The 24,638-nt window shown below is 30.2% G+C and overlaps 2 protein-coding genes across 2 annotated transcripts in view; one reads left to right on the top strand and one right to left on the bottom strand.

The window, feature by feature from the left end:
- The window catches only part of LOC136979918 (importin subunit alpha-5-like), a 37,423-nt gene extending 33,716 nt beyond the window's left edge, over positions 1 to 3,707 (top strand). Inside the window, exons 10-12 of the mRNA XM_067275961.1 lie at positions 266 to 448; positions 567 to 716; positions 3,365 to 3,707. Of these exons, the coding sequence (XP_067132062.1) occupies positions 266 to 448; positions 567 to 716; positions 3,365 to 3,460 (429 nt within the window). The 3' untranslated portion in view covers positions 3,461 to 3,707. The remainder of the gene's footprint in view (positions 1 to 265; positions 449 to 566; positions 717 to 3,364) is intronic.
- A 4,926-nt stretch (positions 3,708 to 8,633) lies between these two features.
- LOC136979932 (vesicle transport protein SFT2A-like) lies at positions 8,634 to 24,172 on the bottom strand. Its single transcript, XM_067275980.1, has 7 exons — positions 23,914 to 24,172; positions 21,245 to 21,343; positions 20,921 to 21,003; positions 15,753 to 15,834; positions 12,400 to 12,435; positions 10,843 to 10,931; positions 8,634 to 8,798 (listed from the first exon to the last, which is right to left on the bottom strand). The coding sequence occupies exons 1-7, from the start codon at positions 23,995 to 23,997 to the stop codon at positions 8,759 to 8,761; spliced, it is 513 nt and encodes a 170-aa protein (XP_067132081.1). The 5' UTR covers positions 23,998 to 24,172; the 3' UTR covers positions 8,634 to 8,758.
- Positions 24,173 to 24,638: the final 466 nt, after the last annotated feature.

The raw sequence follows: 24,638 nt of genomic DNA, 5'->3' as shown, positions 1-24,638 counted from the left end.
TCTTCAATCTATAACACATGGAATTTAATTAATAAAATTCAAATTTATAGATTATATTAAATGTTATCTTAAAAAAAACAATTATCTTAAGGAATGTAATTAATATTTTGTAAATTTAAACTGCATGCTGCTGAAATTCATTTTAGTAAGATTTTAATTTGTTAATGGACTATATAACATATATTGCATTAATTTATATGCAAAAAATGTAATTTTTTAAAAATATGTATTATTGAAATATAACATAAATGAAATGACTTTCTAGGGGGATTACAAAAGTAAAAAAGAAGCCACCTGGGCCGTTGCGAATCTCACAGGTGGAGGAACATTGGACCAAATAGTTTATCTTATTCAAGCAGGTGTAATTCCACCACTCTGTGACATGTTAAAGGTACCCGAAGCAAAAATAATTTTGCTAGTATTTGATGCATTTAGGAACATTCTTGCAGTAAGTATGTTTGTGGAAGAGCAAATTTGAATAAAATTGAATTACAAATGTTTTCTGCTGATGAAAACTGAATAAAGCGGTTATTTTTGTTTTTAATATGCTGTATTGCTTATTACAGGCAGCTGAAAGAATTGGAGAAATAGAAAAAGTTTGTTTATTGATAGAAGAAACAGGTGGATTAGATAGAATTGAACTACTCCAGCAGCATGAAAATAATGATATATATAAGAGTGCCTTAGAAATTATTGATCGTTACTTTTCTGGAAACGTAAGTATAGATTAGAATATTTTTATCCAGATTTTAGCAGTGCTAAGTACTGTACAGTACATGTGACTTTACTATGATGTGAATTGTACTAAATCAGTTTCAATGAACTTTGATTCTACATTCAAATTAAACTGAAAAAGCCGAGGCCTGGATTTGCAATCACCTCATGAGGAATTTTTCCGTAACTTCAATGAGTTGCTAGATACAATATCTCATATATTCACAAAGCACATTGTATGTTACAATATTATAAATATCACAATATCTAATGGCTTTCATAAGCTAATCTACCAGGAAAGGTGGTGTCAGAATATTTGGCTCTACCAATAGATAATCAAGTTAATTGTTTTCCCCAGTTATCTCTTAAATATTTGGTTTGAAACTTTTGAGATTTTATTGAATGCCAAAAAAATTTGATAGAATTCCACAATGTGGAGTTAATAAAACTGTTTATAGAATGGCATAAGAAAAAAATCTCATTCAGAAGTTCACCTTTTTTTAAACAAAAAAGTAATGTTTTTTCTCAATCTTTTTTGAACAACTACAATATTTCTATTAATATAACTACAGAGTTTGTTTTGGGCAGATCTTTGCTCCATGCTTACAGCCGAAGTTGGTTGGTTTTTGATAGAAATTTTACACAAGAGTAATTTCTACCTGTTTTAATTTTAACAAAATAAAATTTTATCATTCCTGAGATATTGTGAGCATGTGACATGAGAAAATTCTGAATATGTGTTACTAAGAAACACCTTTCTACTGGTTCTGTTAAAACAGAATTGGTCACTAGTGATGATGTAAGACATATTTTCATTACCAATCTCTTCTGTTTCATCATAAATTCTATTGTGTGTTTTGTGAATACAAAATGCAAAATATTGTTAGTACCTCTCCAATATTGTACAGTTACCAGAAACTGTTGTATCTTATGAGCAGTTCATTAATCTGACCTGTGTTATTCCCAAGATATCTCTGGATTGTGATCTCTGACCTTGACCGGTTGACCCAAGATCTCATTTCAGCATCAGAACTTTTCTGAAAGTAGATGTAGTCATTATAATTTTTATATTAAAAACTAACTTTCAAAATATAATTTTTTTGGTTATTACATTTATTAATATATATATTTTGTTTGTGCAAAATAAAAGAATAATTTTGGATGATACAACAGCCACAATTATTGTTTTCAAAAATGTGCAATTTTCGTTAGGCTTAACATCGACGAAAATTCAACATGACGTCACACGCAATGGAGAAAACTTTGACCATCCGATAGGTTAATCTGAGCCCAGATGACCAAGGTGGCAAAAGCATTGGCCTGCCACTCCCATGAACCGAATTAAATTTGAATTGTGTCTTGGGAATTTTTCATGATTGGTCAGATAGTCAGGATCAGACCTTTTCTCATCATTCAGCTGTTTTGTTGTGAGCCTGGCTGAACTCATAACAGGGTGTTTTTTTTTTTCAATCTAATCTTGCCTACAGGATGCAGACTTGATGTTTCATGGGTTCAAGTTAAAATGTGGGCTAATCAGGTTAAATGCCATTGTATATTCAAAATAACACAGTAATGCTTGCAAAGCATAAATTCATTTATTTTAGTATTTATATTGTTGTAGATTAAAACTGAAAATACATGAAAATTTTTAAAAAATTGATATTGCATCTTAAAATTTTTTCTTCTGGAAAGCAATACCATATTTATGCTTGTATAGGTCACACCCCATTTATGAAATGATATATAGGGAAAAAATAAAAATCTTAGAATTCTGCTGAGGGACGAGAGTAGAGACAGGTATACTGAAATATGGTAAACACTACAAATTTCAAATGGGGATGAAGTGATGGTTAATGCTTATTGTTGAGAGCTTGCTCAGTGCATGTTAACATGGGTCGATTGAGAATGAGTTACACAGTTAAGCTTAAATTGCAAATGGTGCATTATGCACAAAAAGGAGAAATTGAACAGCAGGAAGGAAGTTTGATGTAGATGAAAAAAGTATGGTGATGGATTCAAACAAAGGACACTCTTGAGAAAACATCACAAAATTGGTAATTGTTTTGCAAAATATCCCGACCTGGAAGCAAATTTGTTGAGACATATCCGTAATATTCTGGCAAATGGATCTTCTGTATCTGTTGAAATGATTCAGTTCAAAGCCCAAAGGACTGCTCAAAATATGAAAATTCCCAAAAGTGAACACTGCACAAGATGTTTTATGGCACAACACGAGCTTGTGATTTGGCATTGTCAGTACAATAGTTAACTGAAGAAAAATGCCAGAAGTTTGTCCTAGTACTATATAAAAAAAACATCCAGGCAAACATTACATAAAAATTTTTTGTATTATAGTTATTAATAATAGAAATCCAAGTTAAATAATTACTTTAACAAGTCCTTTTAATGTAAGTCAATTTCCATACAGTAACTTAAGCAGTGTATATAAATAAATAATAATTATTAATAAGTGCATCCTGAAAATCTGATTACAATAAGCAGACTATTGTATTTTTTAAACTTTCATTATATCCATAGCTAAAACTTTATTTTTTTAATTTAAGAACAATTTTAGTTTCATTACAAGATAACTTTTTTTAATTCTATTTTTCAAATATTTACATTTTAAAAATTTCTTAATTAAATTTAGGACGATACCAGTGATGAATTGCTTCCCGAGACCGACGTCTGTGGTAACTTTCAATTCTCTAATGACGGACCACCGGAAGGAGGATTTTCATTTTAAAAAAGAAGAGAGAATGTAAATAATCTGTTACAAAAAACTTCTACAGTACTTGCCAAATTTTGTATTTTTTTCAAATCAATTTCAGTTTTCATTTCTAAAAAAAAAAAATTTGAAGTTCCTACTTGTATTAACTGTTGAAATTTTATTTTAATTCTGTATTAGTGTTGGTATCCATTCTTCTTTCCCATATTTGTGTATTTCTATTTTTGTAAAATTTATATTATTAAAATTTATTGTGACATTTAAATGGCTAAATTTATTCAATATATGAAAGATCACATTTGATGATACTGAAAATTTATTTATTTTTTCTCTAACAATATGGCTTGCTCTTGATTTCACATTTAATACTGTGTCATCAGTTGTTAGATGGTAAAGGTGTTGGAAAAATGTGTTGTTTGGTTTCTGTGGGGAAAAGGTTGTGCAGTATAGAATATTCACAAGGAAACTAGTACTTTCTCGTGATAAATAGTCGTCTTAGTGAGTAGAAAAATATGAAAATGGCCATAGCAGTATTGAAGATAAAGCCCACTCTGGTGATGAAATCTGGGCATTTTGGGGATATTTCAACACCCAAAAATTTGACAAAAGTGAAAAATGTGATTAGAGCCAATGGTTGCTGACATTACAGCTATCCTCATTCCCATGGGATGGCATATATGATAATGCACAACCAAATGGTATTTCAGTAGATTCTACACACTATAAAAGCAACCGTGGGTGGCTTACGTCTCGGAAATGGAATCGGTACATCAAGCGGGGGACCACACACATTACATAGAATCATCACAGGTGCACTGTTTCCAACAAACTGAAAACATGCTTCAATGCTACAGAAGTACAAACCTTTACCAGTTTACAAGAAATTCAACCCCCTTCTGGAAACGTTGACTATCTTTTAGAACTTGCAGAGTGCTATTGGTTCATTTCCAAACATGAGGCAAAACGGTAGATGCAGCTAATTATGAGGTGCATCTACTGTTTTACCTACTGCAGCTAAAAATAATTTGGAAAAAACATCCCAGCATGAGTGCACAAAAATGGATATAAAGAAAATTGGCAGATGATAGGATATTGCTCTGTAGTTAATTTACAATTTTCTTTCATTAAATGTCTTGTTTATAACTGGTTAATTAGTATAGCTTAGATGATATAATTTCATATTTATAAAGATATATACATATCAGAAATTGCTAAAAAACGATTTGCAATATTTACTTTCTTGAAATATTTTTCTAGTAAATTTTGTTAAATGCACTTTAAAATAGTATTTAGTTACTAATATTGCCAAATGTGATATTTACAATATGTACTAAGCCAATAATTCCAAATGTACAAATTTTCAAAGTCAGATTGTGTCAACTAGGAATGAATCGAACAGCAAATAATCAATGCCAAATACTAGATATTCTCACTTTTATGACTACCAAATGTTCAGCCAAATATTGGCTGATTCACTTGGAACTCTTAAACAGAAGGTTAAGACTTGGAATAAGGTAGAAGGCAGCAAGGCCAATTTATTTGTGATTTAAATTTTAAGTGCGATTGCAATAGTGACAGTTAAACCATTTCTAAAAGATTTTCTTGGGTTTCCATCTATTTAATTTTTGGAAATCATACTTTTGATTGGATGGCAAATTTCAATTATAAACAATTCAAAGTTGAAAAAACAGTTGACTAATGATTTCAAAAACAGTATAGATAAAATAAGTGGTTTTTGTTTAGTAACGTAATGAATTATGTCACTAATGAAATAATGATTAATATATACCAGGTTGTAAAGGTGAAATTTAGACATTTTGCCTTTTTTTCCTATTAGCAGCTGGAATGTTTGATGTGAGCAGAGTAACTAAAGAATGTTTCATTAGTTTTGAAGTATCACTGTATGCAATGTCTCAAGAGGTCAAAAACGACTTGGAATCCAAACACTTTGAGGAAATTTTGCCCCAAAAGTCAAACTTTCTTGCAACTCACATAGACGGCCATACCTTACAATATATGATGGCCATATTACAATATATGGATATGCATCACGTGGCAGTGTTTCTAGGGTGGGTTAATTTTTATTTTGGGCTACTTCCTACCTTTTAGTTAAAAACAATGAAAATCTGTTACTTTTTCTAAATTTACATTCCCTAGAAATAGGCTACTGTTTAGGGGTTTATATGTTACTTATGATAACTGTAACATCATTGATAGAAGTTTGGGACAAACCAAACCAACTCAGTTCACTCCTGCTCTTGTTCCAAAAGCATTCTCATACAACTTGTTTTTTACTGTTTTTTTAAAAGCACTTGTGCATTCACCACAGCAAGCTGAAAATATTGACTCGAGTGTGCATTCTTCTTTTACCAACTTTGACTTCCAATCCCAGTTGAAAGCAATAACAGTTAAATCAATACTTTATTTTTAATCCTACTTTGATCTTCGGAAGCTTATTAGACTGAAAACAATTAGTATCTATTGAACATATCTATATTGTACTTTTTTGGTATTGTTCATACACCTACCCTTCTTTATGCAATTTTGAAATAACACGGTTGACAAAAGAAAACTAATCCTCTTTACACAATCAATTTTTTTAACCCATTAAAAACCATAATCCCCATTTTGGAATCGGGTACTTTAATCCACCTATTAACGCCATCTATCACTGAGGCATAGAAATAAGACATGTATGGCCTCCAACAGGATGTTGACTGTGATAGGAAACCTAAAGTGATCATATGCATGCATTGACTTGTGCACACGAGCTGATTCTCGCGGTCCAGTTGCTGCTTTTCGTCAAAGGAGAAACATGGTTTTCGACAGCAGAAAAGACATTATCTGCCAAGGCTAACTTTCTACATAGTGAATTTTTCTTGATTCTTGGTGAGTATTGAATACTATAGTAGACCTTTTTTTTTGTTACTGTAATTTGGATGGGCAAATTGACCCCAACAACCTCAAGCCCCATTTGGGGCTCGCAACTGATATCATCTAGAATCTCAGCATATTTCAGTATTCTGTTTTGCAGGACATGATTCGTCAACATTGATTTCTTTTAGAGAAAAAAGCATATGATATTATTAATGCCAATAACTTCTCTTCTGAGAATGAAGATGACGACAATGGTCCTATAGATATTGTTGAAATTCCTCCTGAACGGGTTGATGAAGTTTCAGACAATGAAGATATTGATGATGAAGAACCAGCAGATGTTCCCGGACTTGTTGAAATTCACCATGCAACAGGAAACAGGCCCATTATAGCAGGCTCGTTGTCTGTGCCATCAACAAGCACAGCTACAAGAGATTCAGGCCCACCACTAAAAAGAAAACGGTGACTTTGAATTCAAATTGGAAGAAAAGACAACCTAGTTACTCCAAAGTGTATATAAACACTGATGATGTGGAGAGAAGGAAAAGTGAGCTCATTAGTGAACTACAGAGGAAAAACCCAGTTGAGTGTTTTGAGAAGATATTTGATGACACAGTTGTCTACAATATAGTCTAGCAGACCATGACACATGCCACACAGAAAAATGTCTACCACTTTCAACTTTCAAAAGAGTGCATCAAGAAATTTATTGGAATTCTTCTGTTCACTGGATATCATTCTCTTCCACAAGAACAATAATACTGGTGTGAAGATGAGGACATGGATGTCCAATGCGTGAGAAAATGCATGAGTTGGAACAGGTATCTGGAAATCATATCAGCGACAACTCTGAGCTAGAAATTATTGCACCACTAGAACATGGTAAGCCCTTCAAGATTTGTCCAATAATCGACCAACTGAATGAGATGTTTCTGCAATTTGGCGTGTTCTCAGAAAATCTGAGCATTGATAAACAAATGGTTCGATACTACAGTCATCTTATCTGAAGCAGTTTGTGCGTGGCAAGCTTGTAAGGTTTGGATTCAAGCAATGGGCGATCTGCTGCTTACAAACTGGCTATTGTTACCAAATGCAAGTGTATGAAGGCAAATCAAGAGATGTTTGAGATGATTGCAGACTTAGAGCATCAGTTGTCCTTAAGATGATTTTAATTTTAGAAACACCAGTTCACAAAGTTTACTTTGACAATTCTTCACCGGATTTGCTCTTATGAAATGTCTACAAGACGTTGATGTCCGAGCAACAGGAATTGCTCGATTCAACAGAATGAACAGGTGCCCAAGTGCAACAGACAAAGAGATGAAGAAAATAGACAGAGGGACATATGACTACAGATTTGATTTGCAGAATGAAATTTAGGCTGTCACGTGGAATGAGAACAGCTTTGCAAAGCTGCTGTCAAATCATGAATCCATTGAGCCTATCTCACAGGTGAAATGAAGGAGTTGGACAAAGAAGAAAGATGTTTTTGTTCCCCAACCAAAACTGATCACAGAATATAAGGCATGTGGAGGGAGTGGACAAGACTGATTGGAATGTCCAAAAATATAGAATCAGAATTAGAGGGAAAAAGTGGTTTCTTTCCTTTGCTTACTAATGCTATTGACATATCTGTGGTGAATGCCAAATGTTCTGTATTGTCTTGCAAATGGCCCAATTCCCCTGCTCGATTTCAGAAGAATGGTTTCCAGAGCTTATCTTGCTCTGTCTTCACCAATATCCGATCCACAGAGAGGTGGAAGAAAATCTTTTGATAAGTCATCAATGAAGTGTGTTTCTGTAGATATCAGAGCATCTGGATCTCACTGCATCAAATGCACCAAAATGGGAAAGCAGAGGAAATGTGCCATGTGTAAGAAAAATGCAAGGAAACAATGCCATAGATGTGATGTTGGATTACATGTGCCATGCTTTGAAGAATGGCATCAAAAATAGATGGTATGTGTCATGATCCCCATTTGGGGATCAAACTAAAAGTGCAAATTTTGAGAAAGATGATTATGCGGAAATTCAAAATACACATTTTTCTTACTAATGGGATGTAGACAAAGAGGAATAAAGTAAAAAATATTCAGAAAAAAATTTGGCAGTTAATGGGTTAACCCTCCAGGGGCCAAGTTAAAAAAAAATGAACAGGGCTACTGGAGATTCCCCCAAAAGATGTTTGAAGTCAATACTGTACACAGGGTTCCATGAAACTATAATGCACCACTGTTAGGGCCCATTCTGCTTTGCTCTCATTTGATAACTACTTCAATATAGTGGTCTATTAAATGATACAAACATACATCTATTTTATCTTAACCAATTTATTTAACATTATCAAATAGCGTTTTTTTAATTAATGGTCCCAAACAAAAACTTGATACAATTTTAGATAGGTTGAATTATATTGATGATAATTTCCTGTAGCAATTTTTATATAATACATATTTGGCAGCATTTGACGACACCTTCTCTGTAAAGATAAAAATTTTGTTTGATATGATGATCATTATATAGTCAAAAAACATCTCAGTACAGGATGGTTCAAAAATCAGTTAATCAATATTCTAAAAATTTATAACTGTGCAACAATTTGATCCCTTTTCACTTTGTCAGAAGTAACTGAATTGGAAACAGCAACAAGCAGTTGTTTTGAATAACCAAAATTATTAACACACAGGGTGGGCTACCCTGTGTGTTAATAATTTTTTAAATTAAAATCTCAGTTGAAATTATTATTATAGTGTAAACAAGTTTATGGATTCATAACCAATGTCAGTAATGATAGCAATGCCCTATGCAATGATTGAATTCTTTAAATTGCTATTAGTGACATTGTGAATTCATAACCAGACTACAGTGTAAACCTGTTACAAATCTACATGATGTCACTAATGATAGTAAGGCCCTGTAGCAATTGTGGAATTCTTTTAACTGCTATCATAAACATCTTGTTTGTTCTTTGCTTCCAGTATATGTTACGTAGAAAATTGCAATTGTCATTGGAAGAGAATGTTGTCATTTGAAATGTACTTATACAAAACACTATTATTTTTTGTTCACTGCCTTACAAAATTGTAACTAATATTCGTTTACTTATACTTTATAACGATGAAATAACTTCAAGTAGCTTGGAATAAGTAGGATTCATATCACAGGAATCTTTCACCGAAGATTGTCTGATATAATCTTACAATCGAGGTGGAATAAACTTTCATTAATGTAAGGAGTAAATTATTCAAGATTTTTGAATAGATAAGCAATAATGGACAAAACTAAACCTTTAATGTCCGTCATGTATTTTTCAAACAAAGAAAAGTTTTTTGCTAACTTAAGCCACTGACTGCCAGATTCTAAATATGAAAAGAATTGTTAAATAATCATTGGTTGCATTTGGCAGATTCTGTTACGGAATAGTTGAGTATTTTTCTGCCAAATGCTCTTCGTAGCAGCCGCACTTTCAAACATGTCGAGTCTTGTTTGGTATCACACTTGATCATTTGATATACAGGATTGGTACATACTAGCTGCTACTATGGTTGAATCTGACAAATGCAGCCATTGTATTGGTATCATTACATAATATATAAAAATATTTTTCAAGCATACTCAAATAAGAATGCATACAATGCTGATTTAAAGCCAATTTTCTAGACTAGTTCCAAGTATAGAAAGAAATTATCAAATGATGGCTGATCGAGTTAGCTCGACTATTTGTTCGTTTGAAAAGTACATGCCGGATGCTACTAGTTTCAGTTTCATAAATTTTCTTCTAAAGAATCTTCATTTTAGTAAATTATTATTATTTGTTTAGAACAAATTTTAATAATTTAATTCTATTTATTCTATTATTTGTAAGTTAAAAATGGTCAGATTATGATCAAAAAATGTTTATTAAACCAACTTAAAAATAATTTAAGTGGTCAAAAATATTTTAAGTTAAATTCTAAATACAGTAAAACCCAATTATCTGAGGTAATGTGGATCAATACCACAGATAAATAAATAATTCAAGTTTTTGATTCTCATAAGTACAATAGGAAATGCATTTTGACAATTGATTTCCTCCCACAATTACAACAAACTCAGACCCAAAACAAGTTAAAATACAATTAAAAAAAAAAGGAAAAAATATTAAAAACAGATGTAATTAATGTAGACAACCACAATTGTTTGGATTAGAAATTATAAATGGGATATCACTTTTACCTTAGTGAATTTAATTATATACAACAACAATTTTTTACATCATTTATTATACTGAAATGTGTACAATAGTTTTAAGAATAGAAATGTGTATTATTACGATTAATTTTTATATATATGATTTGTTTCGTACTGAAGTTTGAAAGTAACAGAAATAATTCATAAATGATAACATGTATTACAAAATGAATTAACAGTATAAGAAAAGTAGTGTATTCACTCACAGATTTGCCTCAGATAATCAGGTTCTATTGTATATAATGGGGTATAAAAAGTTTTAAAATAACTTGAATTTTAATCATATTTCTTACCTTGCAAAAGGAATATATGAAAGAGCATACCATGACATGGACAGAAATTGAAGAATGCAGAATAAAAACACCAAACCAACTTTTCTCCACTGAAAGAATTATATTTCAATTTAAAATCAGGCTGCATGTTTATTAATTCTAATTGTGTAAATATGTGCACGTGCCAACTTTCAATTAGACAAGGTAAGGCAATGCAGCACAAGCAATATCTACTGTGGAGTGGTGCATCCTGGGAGGACTTTCAATGCATATGCGAGGCCGGAACTTCACAACCCCGTCGGGAAACTGGCTGTTGAGTTAGAGCCATTAAATCGGTGACTTATTTCGTAAACAGAACTGGTGTGACCGAGCAATGTGATGCGAGACTATTTAATTGTTGTATTCCCGACCTAATTGACAGATCCCCGATTGTACATCGTGAGAACGACTGAGGGATCGTCTGCCAGGGTAACTTTGATTGATCATCTTACACAGAGTTCAAAGCAGAATTCGTCTGGCTCTCAAAACAGAGGGGATGGGGGTCGGGACCGAGTGGTCCCAGCTGCACTTTCTCTGAGTCAGAAAAACACATTAGAGTAAATTTATGGGTCCGTCATTTGGGGAAGGGCTTGACCCGACTCCGGAGGAGAACGGCCCAAAGCGGAACTCAAACCCGCAACTCCTGCTTACCTTGCAGACACTTTTCTTCCAGTTTAATCTAAATTAATTAATTAAATATTATAATTATTAATTTTAATAAGAGATAGCACCTAACGCCTAACTCTAGTGCCAAATTTATATCTAATCTATAATCATTTATCCAAAATTTAGCCTGATCATTTACGGCAGTTGTTGGTCTAATAATTCGTACATTATCATTTATTGCAATTTTTGCCCATATTTGATCATCAAAATCAGCCTATCCATTTTAAAGCTTGTAAAAGATATAGAAATGGCAGCAGAGTTTATAGATCAGAAATTCATTGTATTTGATCATAGTTATCTCTCAAATAATGTGGATTTTGGAATCACCGAATCAAAGACAAAGAAGAAATTTATATTTGGTCCTGATGATTGGATTGGTGTTAAAACTGCAGAGAAGTCAAAAATATTTCAAGTATCTGAGATAAAAAAGCATGAATTTATATCAATAAAAACTTTAGAAGGTACAATTAGTCAAAGTTGAGAGACAGAATGGAAACAGTTGGTAGAATTATGATAATACAAAAGTATATTGATTGATATCATCAAAAATACTATAGTTATATTACTTAAATGTCTAATTGTTTACAGAATAATAATAAATTTAGCTAAATTTTGAAATTTATTATTACTAAACTGGAATTTGAATGCAATTATTTAATTGTTCATTATTATCATAAGCCTATCAACCATTATAGAATATCGAAAATGATCTGTTCCTAATGTCATTTGCAACTTCATATTTTATTTAAAATGTTAATAAATAAATATAGCATATTATCTGCAACATATATTCCAAGTAATATTAATAGTTATGCATACATATTTTATTAGAAATTACACTTTTATTTGAATAAATTGTTAGAAAATACTTACCCAAAATGCTGAACATAAAGTTAATCCTATAAATACCTAATAAGAAAAATTTATCCTCTTAATTTATTTGCTCTGTATTATAATAAGAATGAACAAACAGTTTTATAAAAGTTTAATTTCATTAATAACCAAATTGTTGATATATTATAACTATACTACTGTTATTTAAGAATATAGATTTACCAGATAATGTGCCTAGAAGTTACCACATGGTGTATATTAATCTATCTTCAGAGTAATTCCAACTTATGATATTTATGACAATTGGGAATGCATCTACACATCAATCTCTTTTGACCAAATAGATTTAATTACTAACTTCTATTCAAATGAGAGTTGAGGGTTTAAATCCACCAGCATTATCATCTTTCTAAATTATCTGATCATTAAATTTATAGGACAGAGATAGAGGCTTTATTAATTCTGGAGGATAATCATTTCAGATGGTATGTCTTTCATTGGTCCTCTTTATTTTACATTAATCTGGTTATGAAAGCATTACAAAGTTAGAGTTAAAAATATACATAATATTACCCAGATGACAGGAGTTACATAGGGTTTGAAAAGTGGAAACTGGATAAATAATAATGCTAATGAGACTGCTCAAATATGATTTCTTTGATTTATTTTGGTGCATTGTTCATTTTGTAACCCCACAATTTTCAGAATAAATTAATAATTTTCATATTCAGGGGTTTTAGTTTATACACGCTTATTTTTATTCTTCAGAAATCATAATTTAATAGAAAATAGGTTTTCACAAACAATCAGTGTTATTCTTTTGCAGGATCTCTTGTACAAACTAGTTAGTCTTTTAAAACGAGCTTATCAAATATCTAAAGTCTTCATTGGAGAATTTCATTAGTTATGTTAGTATGGTAAAATTCTATTAAAATAACAAATATTAAAGGTTGATATAAGGAAACTTGTATCTAAAAAGAAATAGAATCTATTAAAATTGTAAGTCAAGTAAACAGAAAAAAATTATTACTAAAAGAAATACAAGTAAATTATAGAAGGAGAGAGTGTAATAAAATACTATTAAACTAAAAACTATAAAAAAGAATTTTGTATATTTTTAAAGGAATAAAACTTATTAAAATGCTAAAAAGAGATGTGACAATCACTGTATGGCTATCATATAAACTCTGGATAGATGTTACAGTGTAATATAGCAAGATGGGAGAGGAGGGTTGTCTTTAATGGATGCTTCTCAGAGCTGTAGTAGTGGTTGCCAGATCTCACTAATTACAGTGCCAGTGTTCAAATTCATTCTTTTATGAATTTGAACATTGGCACTTCTATTATATTACACATCCATCTGGAGTTACAGTGTGATATTATTAAAATGGATACTTCCATTTTATTAATATTTTTATTTAAAACTTTTTATAGTTTACTTAATTTACAATTTACTTACATATTTTCTTCTTATTATTATTATTATTATTATTTATCCTGTTTCCAATTTTAAAACCCCATGTAACTTCTGTCATCTGGGTAATATTACAGTAGAGCATCGATTATCCGACTTAATTGGGGACTGGGGTTGATCGGATAACTGAAAAGTCAGATAACCGAAAAGTATGAAAAAATACATTATTAGTATAGTGTATTAGGCCTGGTTTAAATACTAGCCTCCCTTTCATGGTTGAGCCAGTGCTGCCAGCTAAAACATGCAAAAATTTAACAAAAATAATATTAAAGTAGCCAAGACATAACCAAATATTGTAGTGCCACATCGCTAGCGGACATTTGAATTTGCCGACTAGAACGCGGTCGGTTAATCGGTGCTCTACTGTATGTTCGTTGTAACTTTATGTATATTTTTAACTCTAACTTAAATTTTGTAATGGTTTCATAACCAGATTAGTGAAAAATAAAGAGCACTGATACACAATGTCTGAAATGATTATCCTCCAGAATTGAAGTCTCTATCTTTATTGTGTGTTCCTGTGTGATTTGTTCTCTCAAACAATCTTATGCTTATTCCTAACAATTGAAATTAGAACAAGAGGCAATCAAATACATTAAATTTATCATCACAGATGCTTATCCATAGTGCTATATCATTCTAATGATAAATGCATTAAATAACAAATTGTCCAGTATAACTTTAATACAGTAAAACCTCAATCTCATATTTGAAGAGACCAAAAAACTGGCCAGTTTGAGTTATGGAGAGTTCTATATATGGAGATATATGAAAAACAGAAAAGTTTTTATTCAAACACAAAACACAAAGCAGTAGAATAAGGAATGCAACTCTGTGATATAGAGGATCTGCCAAAAAGAATTTCAAATTATAATAATTATGTTAATTATTAGCTGTATGCATGTACAGTACATCAATTAAAAGAGTAACTGTCTGAGTTTCATCTACTATTGCATACAAATGTCTTTTTGTCTGCTGCCTCTGGAAAATGCTGTAAACAAAAAGGTGACTAAGCATAGTTAAAGATAAAAAGATGTTTGAATGCAGACAGTAGATGAAACTCAAACAGTTACTTTATTGACTAGTGTACAACACATACTTCTCAGATAATTGACATAGTTACAGTAATTTAAAATGATAGCATTCTTTTTGGAAGACCTTGTATTTATGTCCATGGTATTTATTTGAATCAATATTAAAACAATATATAAGGTTATAATAATGATTTAAATAAATATCATAAATTTAAATGTATAACAAAATTACCCCTCTATGCTACATTGAATTTATTCAAAAAATCAAATTTTGCACAATATGTTATTTCAAATTTCGATATACCCACTAGATAGGGTAGATTTTTTCACTAACTGGCAATCAGGCTCATGAATAAATAGTGCATTGCCTGGTAAAGAGGCAACCATACAGCTGGATATACAAGTCAATGACATAGTTCATTTTAAATGAAATGGAATATATCATTGGATTGCTTATCCATCTGTAGTAAGGCCACTTTACCAGGCAATGCACCAAAAGGATTTTCAGAACTTAACAGGTTGGTTGGCACCTGCCACATTTTTGACTAGTTAAACTTAAGGAAAGACATAGTTGAGATATGTGAAATTTTGTTCAACTTAAGAAGGGATTTAAGGTTAGAGGTTTTACCATATTTTTACAAAGTTTAGTTTAATTGAATTGATATTTAAAAAAAAATATATATATATTATTACTTGATATTTGATTAACTGATAGAGTAATTTATATTTTTCATTTTTCTCATAATTTAAATGTTGCAAAACTTGAAATTTGAAGTATAAAAAAGTTTAACTTTTCTATATATTTATACTTGTATATAGAAAAGTTTTATGTATATTTTATATACAGAAACTTATAAATAGTTAATTTTTAAGTATAAGCATACCAAAGATGTAATTGTTGCTAAAAAGCGAGTCGGAGCAAACATTTTCTTGCACTGGCTTACAGGACCCATAAGGAAACAAGTGCTATAATTGAAACAAAATTATTTCTGTATAGCATTATTTTCTTTAAGTTTAAAGTATAGAAAAATAAAACATTTCAAACTAACATGTTTACTGTCATCCAATGTGGGAATTTATTTTTGAAGTAATAAAACTTGATAAATAACTAAACGAAAAGAAAAACAAATCATAAATATAAAAGTATAATGATGCAGAAAAATCTTTAAATAAGAAAGAAAAAGAGATAAATAAAATAGAAAAATAGGTTAATGTATCATTTACTTGAATAATATATAAATTATAGATGAAAGTAACAGAAATATATATTAACTGTGTTTTATGTTATGTACTGTACATATTTTCAAATAGCAGTTGTTAATGAACAACTGCAATTTGAAAATATGTATTAATACATAACAAAATAAACAGTAGATCAATAATTCATAAAATAAATTTTTAAAGTTTCTGGCATTCAAAAATTCATAAATTAAGTCATTATTTAAATAATTTAATTATTATGAAAACTTTTAAAAATAATTTTCAGATGAGATTCTTACTGGAATAAAAATAAATTAGTCATCTAATATTGAAATTCATTATTAAATTAATGACTACTACTTTAATCATCTATTAACATTTTATTATTATTGTATAATTCTTTAATATTGCATAATTAATATTATCCTGGAATTATTTTCTATCATCATCATCATCTAGATTTATCAAAAGATTGCAAGAAAAATTATAATTATTTTACTAGAGTTCTTTTTTTATTTTCTAGTTTAGTTTTACAATGTTATAAATGTATGATTATAGTGAAGTGGGAACAATGTCATTTCATGAAGCATTGTGAAAACAGATTTGAAAAATTTTTTGTATTTTTAAAAAAGTTATTCTGAACATCTGTATTCAATTTATTTGATTTTTACTTGAAGAAACCTCAAAGGAGCATATTTGTTCATTAAAATATTATCTAACTTTTAATCTTATCTCATTATAAATGTTAATATAAAGCAAAATAATTTTGAATTTGCATATACTAGTGACTCAATACATCATGCTTCAATAGAAGATGGACCTGCATACAATGTGAACAGCATGTCGACCAAATCCATCTTGAATTTATCAAAGCCAGAATAAAATGAATGATAGGATGTCTAAATAGAGTGAATGGCAAGTTGATAAATGGTAAATTTAGTATTTGTTTGACATGGGTCATTCATACATGTTGACAAAAGGGTTCTTCCTTACAATATGGTTGAATTGTTTGGACCCTGAAGACCGTTTTATATTGAGACACTAGTGTATATACTGTTTGGTACAGCGGGTGTTCAATTCTGTGATTCCTTCTACTGTTATGGCCTTCCTTAATGATGACTTCAAGATCAATTCAACAATTCATTATTGGATTTTTATACTTTCTTGAAAGGAGAAAATTATCTCTATAGGTGATTTCTCATGTTTCAAATTTAGTGCTCTTAACAAAGAGATCTATGGTATTCCTGTAAGCATTTTTTCCTGTATATTTATTAATAAAAGTTTTTCCTCTTTTCAATATTTATTGTTAGCTTTTGCTGATGATTTAAAATTAATATATTCTAATATTGATGTATTACAAAAGCATTAAATCCTTAATCAGTTCTCTGGAAAAATTAAAACTGTAGTAAATATAGAAAAAATCCAGCAATGAGTTGCTTAGTTTTCCATCAACATTTAAAACTGTGTGTGTGTGTGTGTGTGTGTGTCACCATCTGTTATGATACTTTATTAAAAACAACTTTTTATATAATTAATTATTACAAAAGACAAACAGCTTCATTTTGAGGGTATGGATCAATTTTATAAAAAATTGTATATGCTAATAACAAGTAAAATCTTCATTAAGTCTGATCCCTCTTGAGATATTTTCAACAAAAAAGCACAGGAGTTACTAAGCTTTAAAGTGGGTGAACAAAATCACCCTCCATTCACACTCAATCATACGCACATACATACATACAGAGAAAAACCCCAAAGTTTTTCTTAACCTTTCAACCGTGGGATAGTCAGATATGGTGCTACCCCAAGGTAGTGGAGAATAAATATGGGAAATTTTTAAAGTATTTTTTGACATGTTTTTTTCTCATTACAGTTTCAGAAAAAGATTTTGTAAACAGTTATGTCTAGTAAAGAAAAGTCTTTTTTTATTGTTACATAATTCATTTTTTATGTGAATTTTTTCTTCACGGTAGTTTTTGGCGATACCCCTAAAAGAATTTAACATATATATATGTCTCTCACCATTGCCACACAATTGCCCTTGACGTATATATGAGCCGTTTTCTTTGAAAGTGGTGTAAGTCCATTTTATATTATATGGAGACATTTAAGGGTTTGTATTTCAATGGTTTGAAAAATATTGGTTTATGTTAATATGCTCATTTTATGTTTTTTAAATATTAAATTGATTTAAGTTTACAATGTGATCGTTTTTAAAGTATTAGTTAAAAGAAATTTATACTTTTGATGACTTCAAATGGACTTACACCACTTTCAAAGTCAATAAAATGTGAAAATCATACATTTATAAAATATTAAGTATGGGATTTCAATTGAATCAAACCAATTTTTTATGAAATTTTTATTAAATATGTAAAAAAAAAAAAAACAAAATAAAAAGGCTTTATTTTAATATTTCTTCAGGTAATGCCATTTAAATTACTTTAATTACAACTTTATATTAATATGTGCCATTTTTAATTTTTATCATTATGAGGAAGTTTTTGAAAACAGTCATGATGTATTGGAGGAGTATATCCATCATATCATTGAATTTTTCAAATGTGATGGGCCTGGCATGATGATATAAAGGTACTAGTATTATATCTTCAAATTTTCATGGTCTTCCTTGTCTGGGAGATAAATCTAGTGTTTTAAACTCTGCATTTTTATCAAATGAAGTTTTATACAGCATTGTATATGGTTTGTTTTTTAAAACCCTTATCCAACATATCTTCAGCCAATTTACCTCTTCACCAGTAGTATTTTTTCATCTTCTTTGAATTGCATTTTCTAGTGGTTTCGTCGAAACAAAATCATCTCGTTTCATTTCATGTAAAATTAACTTTTTATGTTTTCTGCATTGTTGTATGATGGTATAATAATCTGTAGGAATATACAGTAAATTTTTGAGAAAAGTGGACTTACACCACTTTCAAAGTAATTATATTTGTAATTTCATTAACTACGTAAATTTATATTGACAAAATGATAAAAATTTTGAAGCATTTTTTTTGAAAACTGTTTATAGGTAAAAAGCTCATAGCAGATTGCATTCATTGTTATCATTAACTAACTTTTTGTCAAAAATGAACTTGCACCACTTTCAAAGAAAACGGCTCATATACGTCCCTCACTGCTGAGTGGTTAATGTTTCAAGGTCATGACTCCAAAAATATAAAAATCTGGGGGGGGGATCATTTTTTTGACTGCCATACTTTCCCTTTGTTATATGTAACATCCAGAAAAGTAAAAACTAATATAGTTTGCTATTCCTTATTGAAAAATCCCATCTAACCTGGTTGTTTTATTTCTAAGCAGTCAATTGTAACTGAGATTCTGTTTACAAAATGACACTTGAAGTAACATTTGATCAGAAGCTTACAATTAATAATCATATTAAAAATGTTATTAAAAAGCTAGCCATGTATAGTCATGCATAGCCTATGTGGAGACACTGAAAAATCATATCATCTAAATTAATATTTAGATTGTTATTTCTCATTATGTACTTTCAGTGGTTTCATATACTGTGGCACTGAATTATATCCTTGAAAAATTAATATTTGAATCAGATAAGAATTTATTGTCTAAGCTTATGAAACTGCTTATTTAAGGAAATCAAAACTCTATTAAAAAAATATTTTTGGCTTCTGCCAAGCCATAATTGTTTCAATCATAACAGAAAAACTTTCCTTAATGGTTGATGAGGTACAAATCCAAATTTGTAATAACTTATTTTTTGTAGTTTTGTGGGAATACTGTTTTTCAATCTCCCCAATTACTGAAATTAGTTATTTTTCAATTGAACTATGTTCTTGCTATTATAATACAAGTACAGGTATACCTCGAGTTACGTCGTTCTCGATTATACATCATTTGTCAAAAAAGTATATGGAAAAATAAAAATCAAGTTTAAGTCATTTTATTAAGTCCGCCACAAATATTGATGTCATAATATCACTAGAAAAGCGTTAAAAGCACATAAAATCATATTAAAATATGTACATTTATAATAAATATTAATATAATCATTGAGAACGAAACTTAAAAACATCTGTGTTTCTGTGTTGTGTTATTTAGCGGTCTTTAAGTGCTCATTATTGGCGTTTCCCATGGTAATTCCAATATCTACAATTTAGCGTCGTTGTCAGTGCCACTCGATATTGGTAAATTTAACATAAATTAGTTTATTTTCTATTATTGCAAAATAATTTTAATAACTGTATTTGTTATTTAACCTTAAAAAATCATCTTATTTTATAATGTCTCACAGAAACCACATTCACAAATCAAAAGTCCACGATGTACTGTAAACATCGCCAAAGTGTAAACATGTATATTTACATGTATGTACTGTACGTACACATGTATTCGTAAATTTAGATTACTTTTTTCTGTACTATATTAAAAGCTAAAATTTATTTGTTTGTAAGCTTAAAATGTATTCTTATTAACCATATATTATTAAAAATGCATTTATAGGGCCTAAATAAAATACAGAACTGTGAATGGTAATTTGTGGTTTAGCCTAGTGACAAGTAAATTCGACTTACATTGTTTTTCGACTTACGTCGCATCTCCTGAGACCAATTACGGACGTAAGGTGAGGTATACCTGTATAAATTGTATATTTTTTGTACACACATCTTTGTACATATGTTTTTTCTGTACACTTTTATTGTTAATATGGTTTTTTTATTCTTTGTAAATGTTATTGTTTTGACAGCAGCACCTATTGGCTCTCAGATCCTCATCATTGTAATTAAATTAATAAATAAATATACTAAAAGCGATGATAATAATAATAATAATACTTATTTTATTCATTTAAACATTGAATAATTATTACCTGGATAAAGATGTTACATTTCCAAATGTATAAAAAACAGAAAATAGAATGAATCCATTATGAAGAAGTAAACAGAAAGATCCCTAAAAATATTTAAAAATTAATTTTAAAATGTATTTAATCAAAGAGTAATGCTTTAATAAGAAATCCAAATTAAATTAAAAGAAAGAAATAAATTATAAATTTGTATAGTTAAATTAATTTTTAAGTTATGCAAGGCTCAAAACTATAGACACTTAAGAATATTCTAACATAAAAAAACTGTTTTCTAATCGTGCAGAATTTTTTCCAGTTATTTAAATTAATTAAATTAAGCATACTTACTGTAAATGAAAAAACAAATCCCAGAATGAAACAGACAATAAAACCTTTAAATCTTGTGGTCCAACTTAATGTATATACACTTGAACAGTGTGACAGTATGTTGGAATATGTAAAAAAAAAAAGTATTTTTCGTTTAGAAATTAATTACATTTATTGTTTTAAAATTTATAAAGATCATTTTTATTTAAATCAAAATAACATTTCTGCACAATTCTGTCAAATTTACCAAATTTATATAATTTAAATAATAAATAAATATAGAAATTTAATTAAATAAAACACTTTATATCTAAAACAGAATTTAAAACAAATTTATTCTGTTTTTTAATGATAAACTTTCTTAAAATTTTATAATTTAAAGTAAAAAAAAAAGCACATTTTATTTAGTTTTGAGCCAAATAAAGAATTTGTATCTCCAGAGACAAAACTCTTTAGGTTACCAAGTAAACAATAAGATCACCAGATTTAGTAACAATTGTTTCTTTTTTATGATTTACTGAAAAACAATAAAAGTATAAAAGTAACAAAAGAACAAATGTTATCAAAATAATAGCAAAAATTGAGGAAAAAATTATTACATTTAAATTAAAAATTAAATACTGACTGAACAAATGAAAAATATATCATCTTAGAAGAATATATTGTTCATTTAGACCTATCTTTTTTTATTTTTATATGTTCTTTACTTCATTTGTTATCCAGAAAATCTGCTCTACTTGATCTAATGCATCTTCCCCAGATATATTTTAACAAATTTACAATTTTTTTGATTCTAAATTTTAAAAAATTTATTAATTATTTAGCATAAGCATTTGATATATGCATTGAATTCAAAGTCATAACCATATTTGATTCATAGTTAAAAAAATAAAACATAGATTATTTTCTAGATATTTCTATATGTATGGAAATTAACAATCCAGAATAACTTTCTCCATGAATTTTTGCGTATGTGCACAAAAAGAAATTGAATGTGCAAACTTTCTGTTGCATGCAAGTTATGTATTCAATTTCAAATGTTCTTTTTAAATCATTAAGCTTTTTAGAAATGTAAGTCTTAAAGGAAGACAAACAGAAAAATCATTGGAAATTTTTATACTAGAAATTTGATGATGATAAACTTTTTCTGTGAAATATTTTAAATGTATGGGCATTCAAAAAAATATATATGCTATAATAAAGAGAGTGAAAGAGTTAAACTGACTGAAGTGTAAGCAGCTAACCAATGCTGCCGTTCATAAGGTAAGCCAGTCTCTCCATAACCGAGTCAAAAGTTCAAAATATTCTACACATGTATTGGATATTAAAGGAAAGGAATATTGTTATTAGGAAAAAGATTTTTGCATCCAATTATACCATAAAGCAGTTAGAAAATGATGACTGAAGAAAAGAGATCAAGATCAAAAACTTGCGTTAACATTGAAGTATATAGTATGAAATGCATCAAGAAGATACTAATCCCATTTTTGAAATGGCACTAACAGAATGAAGATGACACACTTTGGCCAGATGCCCTATCTGGCCAAAGTGTGTAATCTTCATTGCTCTATCAGGCCATTCAAGACGGAAATGCTACCTTTGATTAACACAGGATAAAGAATGGTTTCCGTGTAAACAATGTGCCTAACATACCCCAACCAATCAATCAAATGATTTTGATACCAGTTAAAGCAGAAAGTGTATTACAGTGGGAGGCCAATTCCAATGCAAAAATTTGCAAAATAATACAAAACAAGCTTTGCCAATTTAAAACCAAGGACTTTTCAAACCTTTCACAACACACGAAAAGAAAAAACTTAAAAGGCCAATTTTGTTAGACACTTTTACAGCCGATAGCTCAATTTATGTTTTTTATTTCCAGGTTAAACCCATTAGAATTAATAATGGAAGTCAGACTAAGCTTCGAACAAATGAAATTCATTCTAAAATGCTACCTGAGGTGTGAAAATGCAGCCGAAGTGCAAAGACAGTTTAGCAGGGAGTTTCAAACGGATCTACCAATGTGACTCACCATCACTCGAATTAGAGATAAGTTTGAAGACGGGGCATCTCCACGCTACCATTACGTTAGATCCCACCTCGACAACATCTTGCCAAACGAAGGGATTTCGTAGAACACCCTCTGCATTCGCCAGTCCTCACACCACTAGACTTCTTTTTACGGGGATGCTTAAAAGACAAAGTCTACACTACAAAACCTGCAACAGTTGCCAAATCGAGATCAGCCACCAAATGAGAATGCACACAAATACCAAATGAAACGTTTTGCGATGTTTGCGATTCCACCACTTTGCGTCTTCGGCAGTGCCCCAGACGTCAGTTCAAAAACAGGTGTCAACGAAACAATTAAATAACATCCATGGATTCTATTACATTTTGAAAATGAAATGTATTTTAATAAACATCAACTTTATAATTATTTATAGTGTGTATACATTTTTTTTGGGAGGCATCCTGTAAATAGATATCGACTAGAAGTAACTTCTACTCAAAATATATAGATATACGATCACTTAATGGCTCTTAAAACGTCAAATTTTCCCCAACCTTTCTTCGCTTTCCATTCGTGCATATGTTACACAGAGAAATGATCAGAGGCGTCCATACGTAATCAATGCAATAACTGTAAATAATTAAAAGTTAATCAATTTAAAATACAATCAAATAAGCGATGTACCTATTGGAGGAAGAAGAGAATTTCTTTCGTCCGTATCTGTTTGTTCGTCATTCGACGGTGATACTATCTTATCCATTTTTATAAATAATCTAGCTGCAGAAGCAGCTTTCGTGCGTCGGATGAGAGGAATTTAACACGTTGCAATTCTTATTTGTTTACATTCCGACACAGCAGAAGAACGTGCTCGATTTTACGCGAAACCTTCGGCGCTATTGGCCACTAGAGGTCGGAACCGTCCCGGACCCGGATTACTGACAACAGTTCCGGTTCCGGTAGCGGAACTGGATCTCCCACCTCTATTGGTTACTTTCGAATGACGGAATAAAGTATCACGTGATCAATACATTGCCATATGTAATAACTGCTTAAGAGTAAAAAATAAATTAAAAATAGTAAATTTATCCAATTAAACTCAAACGATCAAAGTTTTATTGTTTAATATTAATACATTAGATTCGGCTCAAAATTTCTGAGAAATATAAAAGATCATTTGTTTTCAGTCTTTTCGCCCTCTTCGTGCCAACAGGAAACTAAGAGGGCTTTTTTATTATACCCGTTGTGAGTTCGGTTAGGCTCTCAATGGGGCCCCGATATATCCGGGACGGACCACTTCGAAGGTTTTCTGAGATTTTTCAGGCCGTTCGGATTCGATCCCAATTCCCCCAGAGCGACGCAACTGGTCGCTAAATATATAACGCATAAGATATTTTGTTTTAG

The sequence above is a fragment of the Centruroides vittatus genome, unplaced genomic scaffold (genome assembly GCF_030686945.1).
Source record: "Centruroides vittatus isolate TY-2023 unplaced genomic scaffold, ASM3068694v2 contig_651, whole genome shotgun sequence".
NCBI lineage: Eukaryota > Metazoa > Arthropoda > Arachnida > Scorpiones > Buthidae > Centruroides > Centruroides vittatus.
Note: the sequence above shows the minus strand (reverse complement) of the source record. Positions and strands in the feature narration are given on the sequence as shown.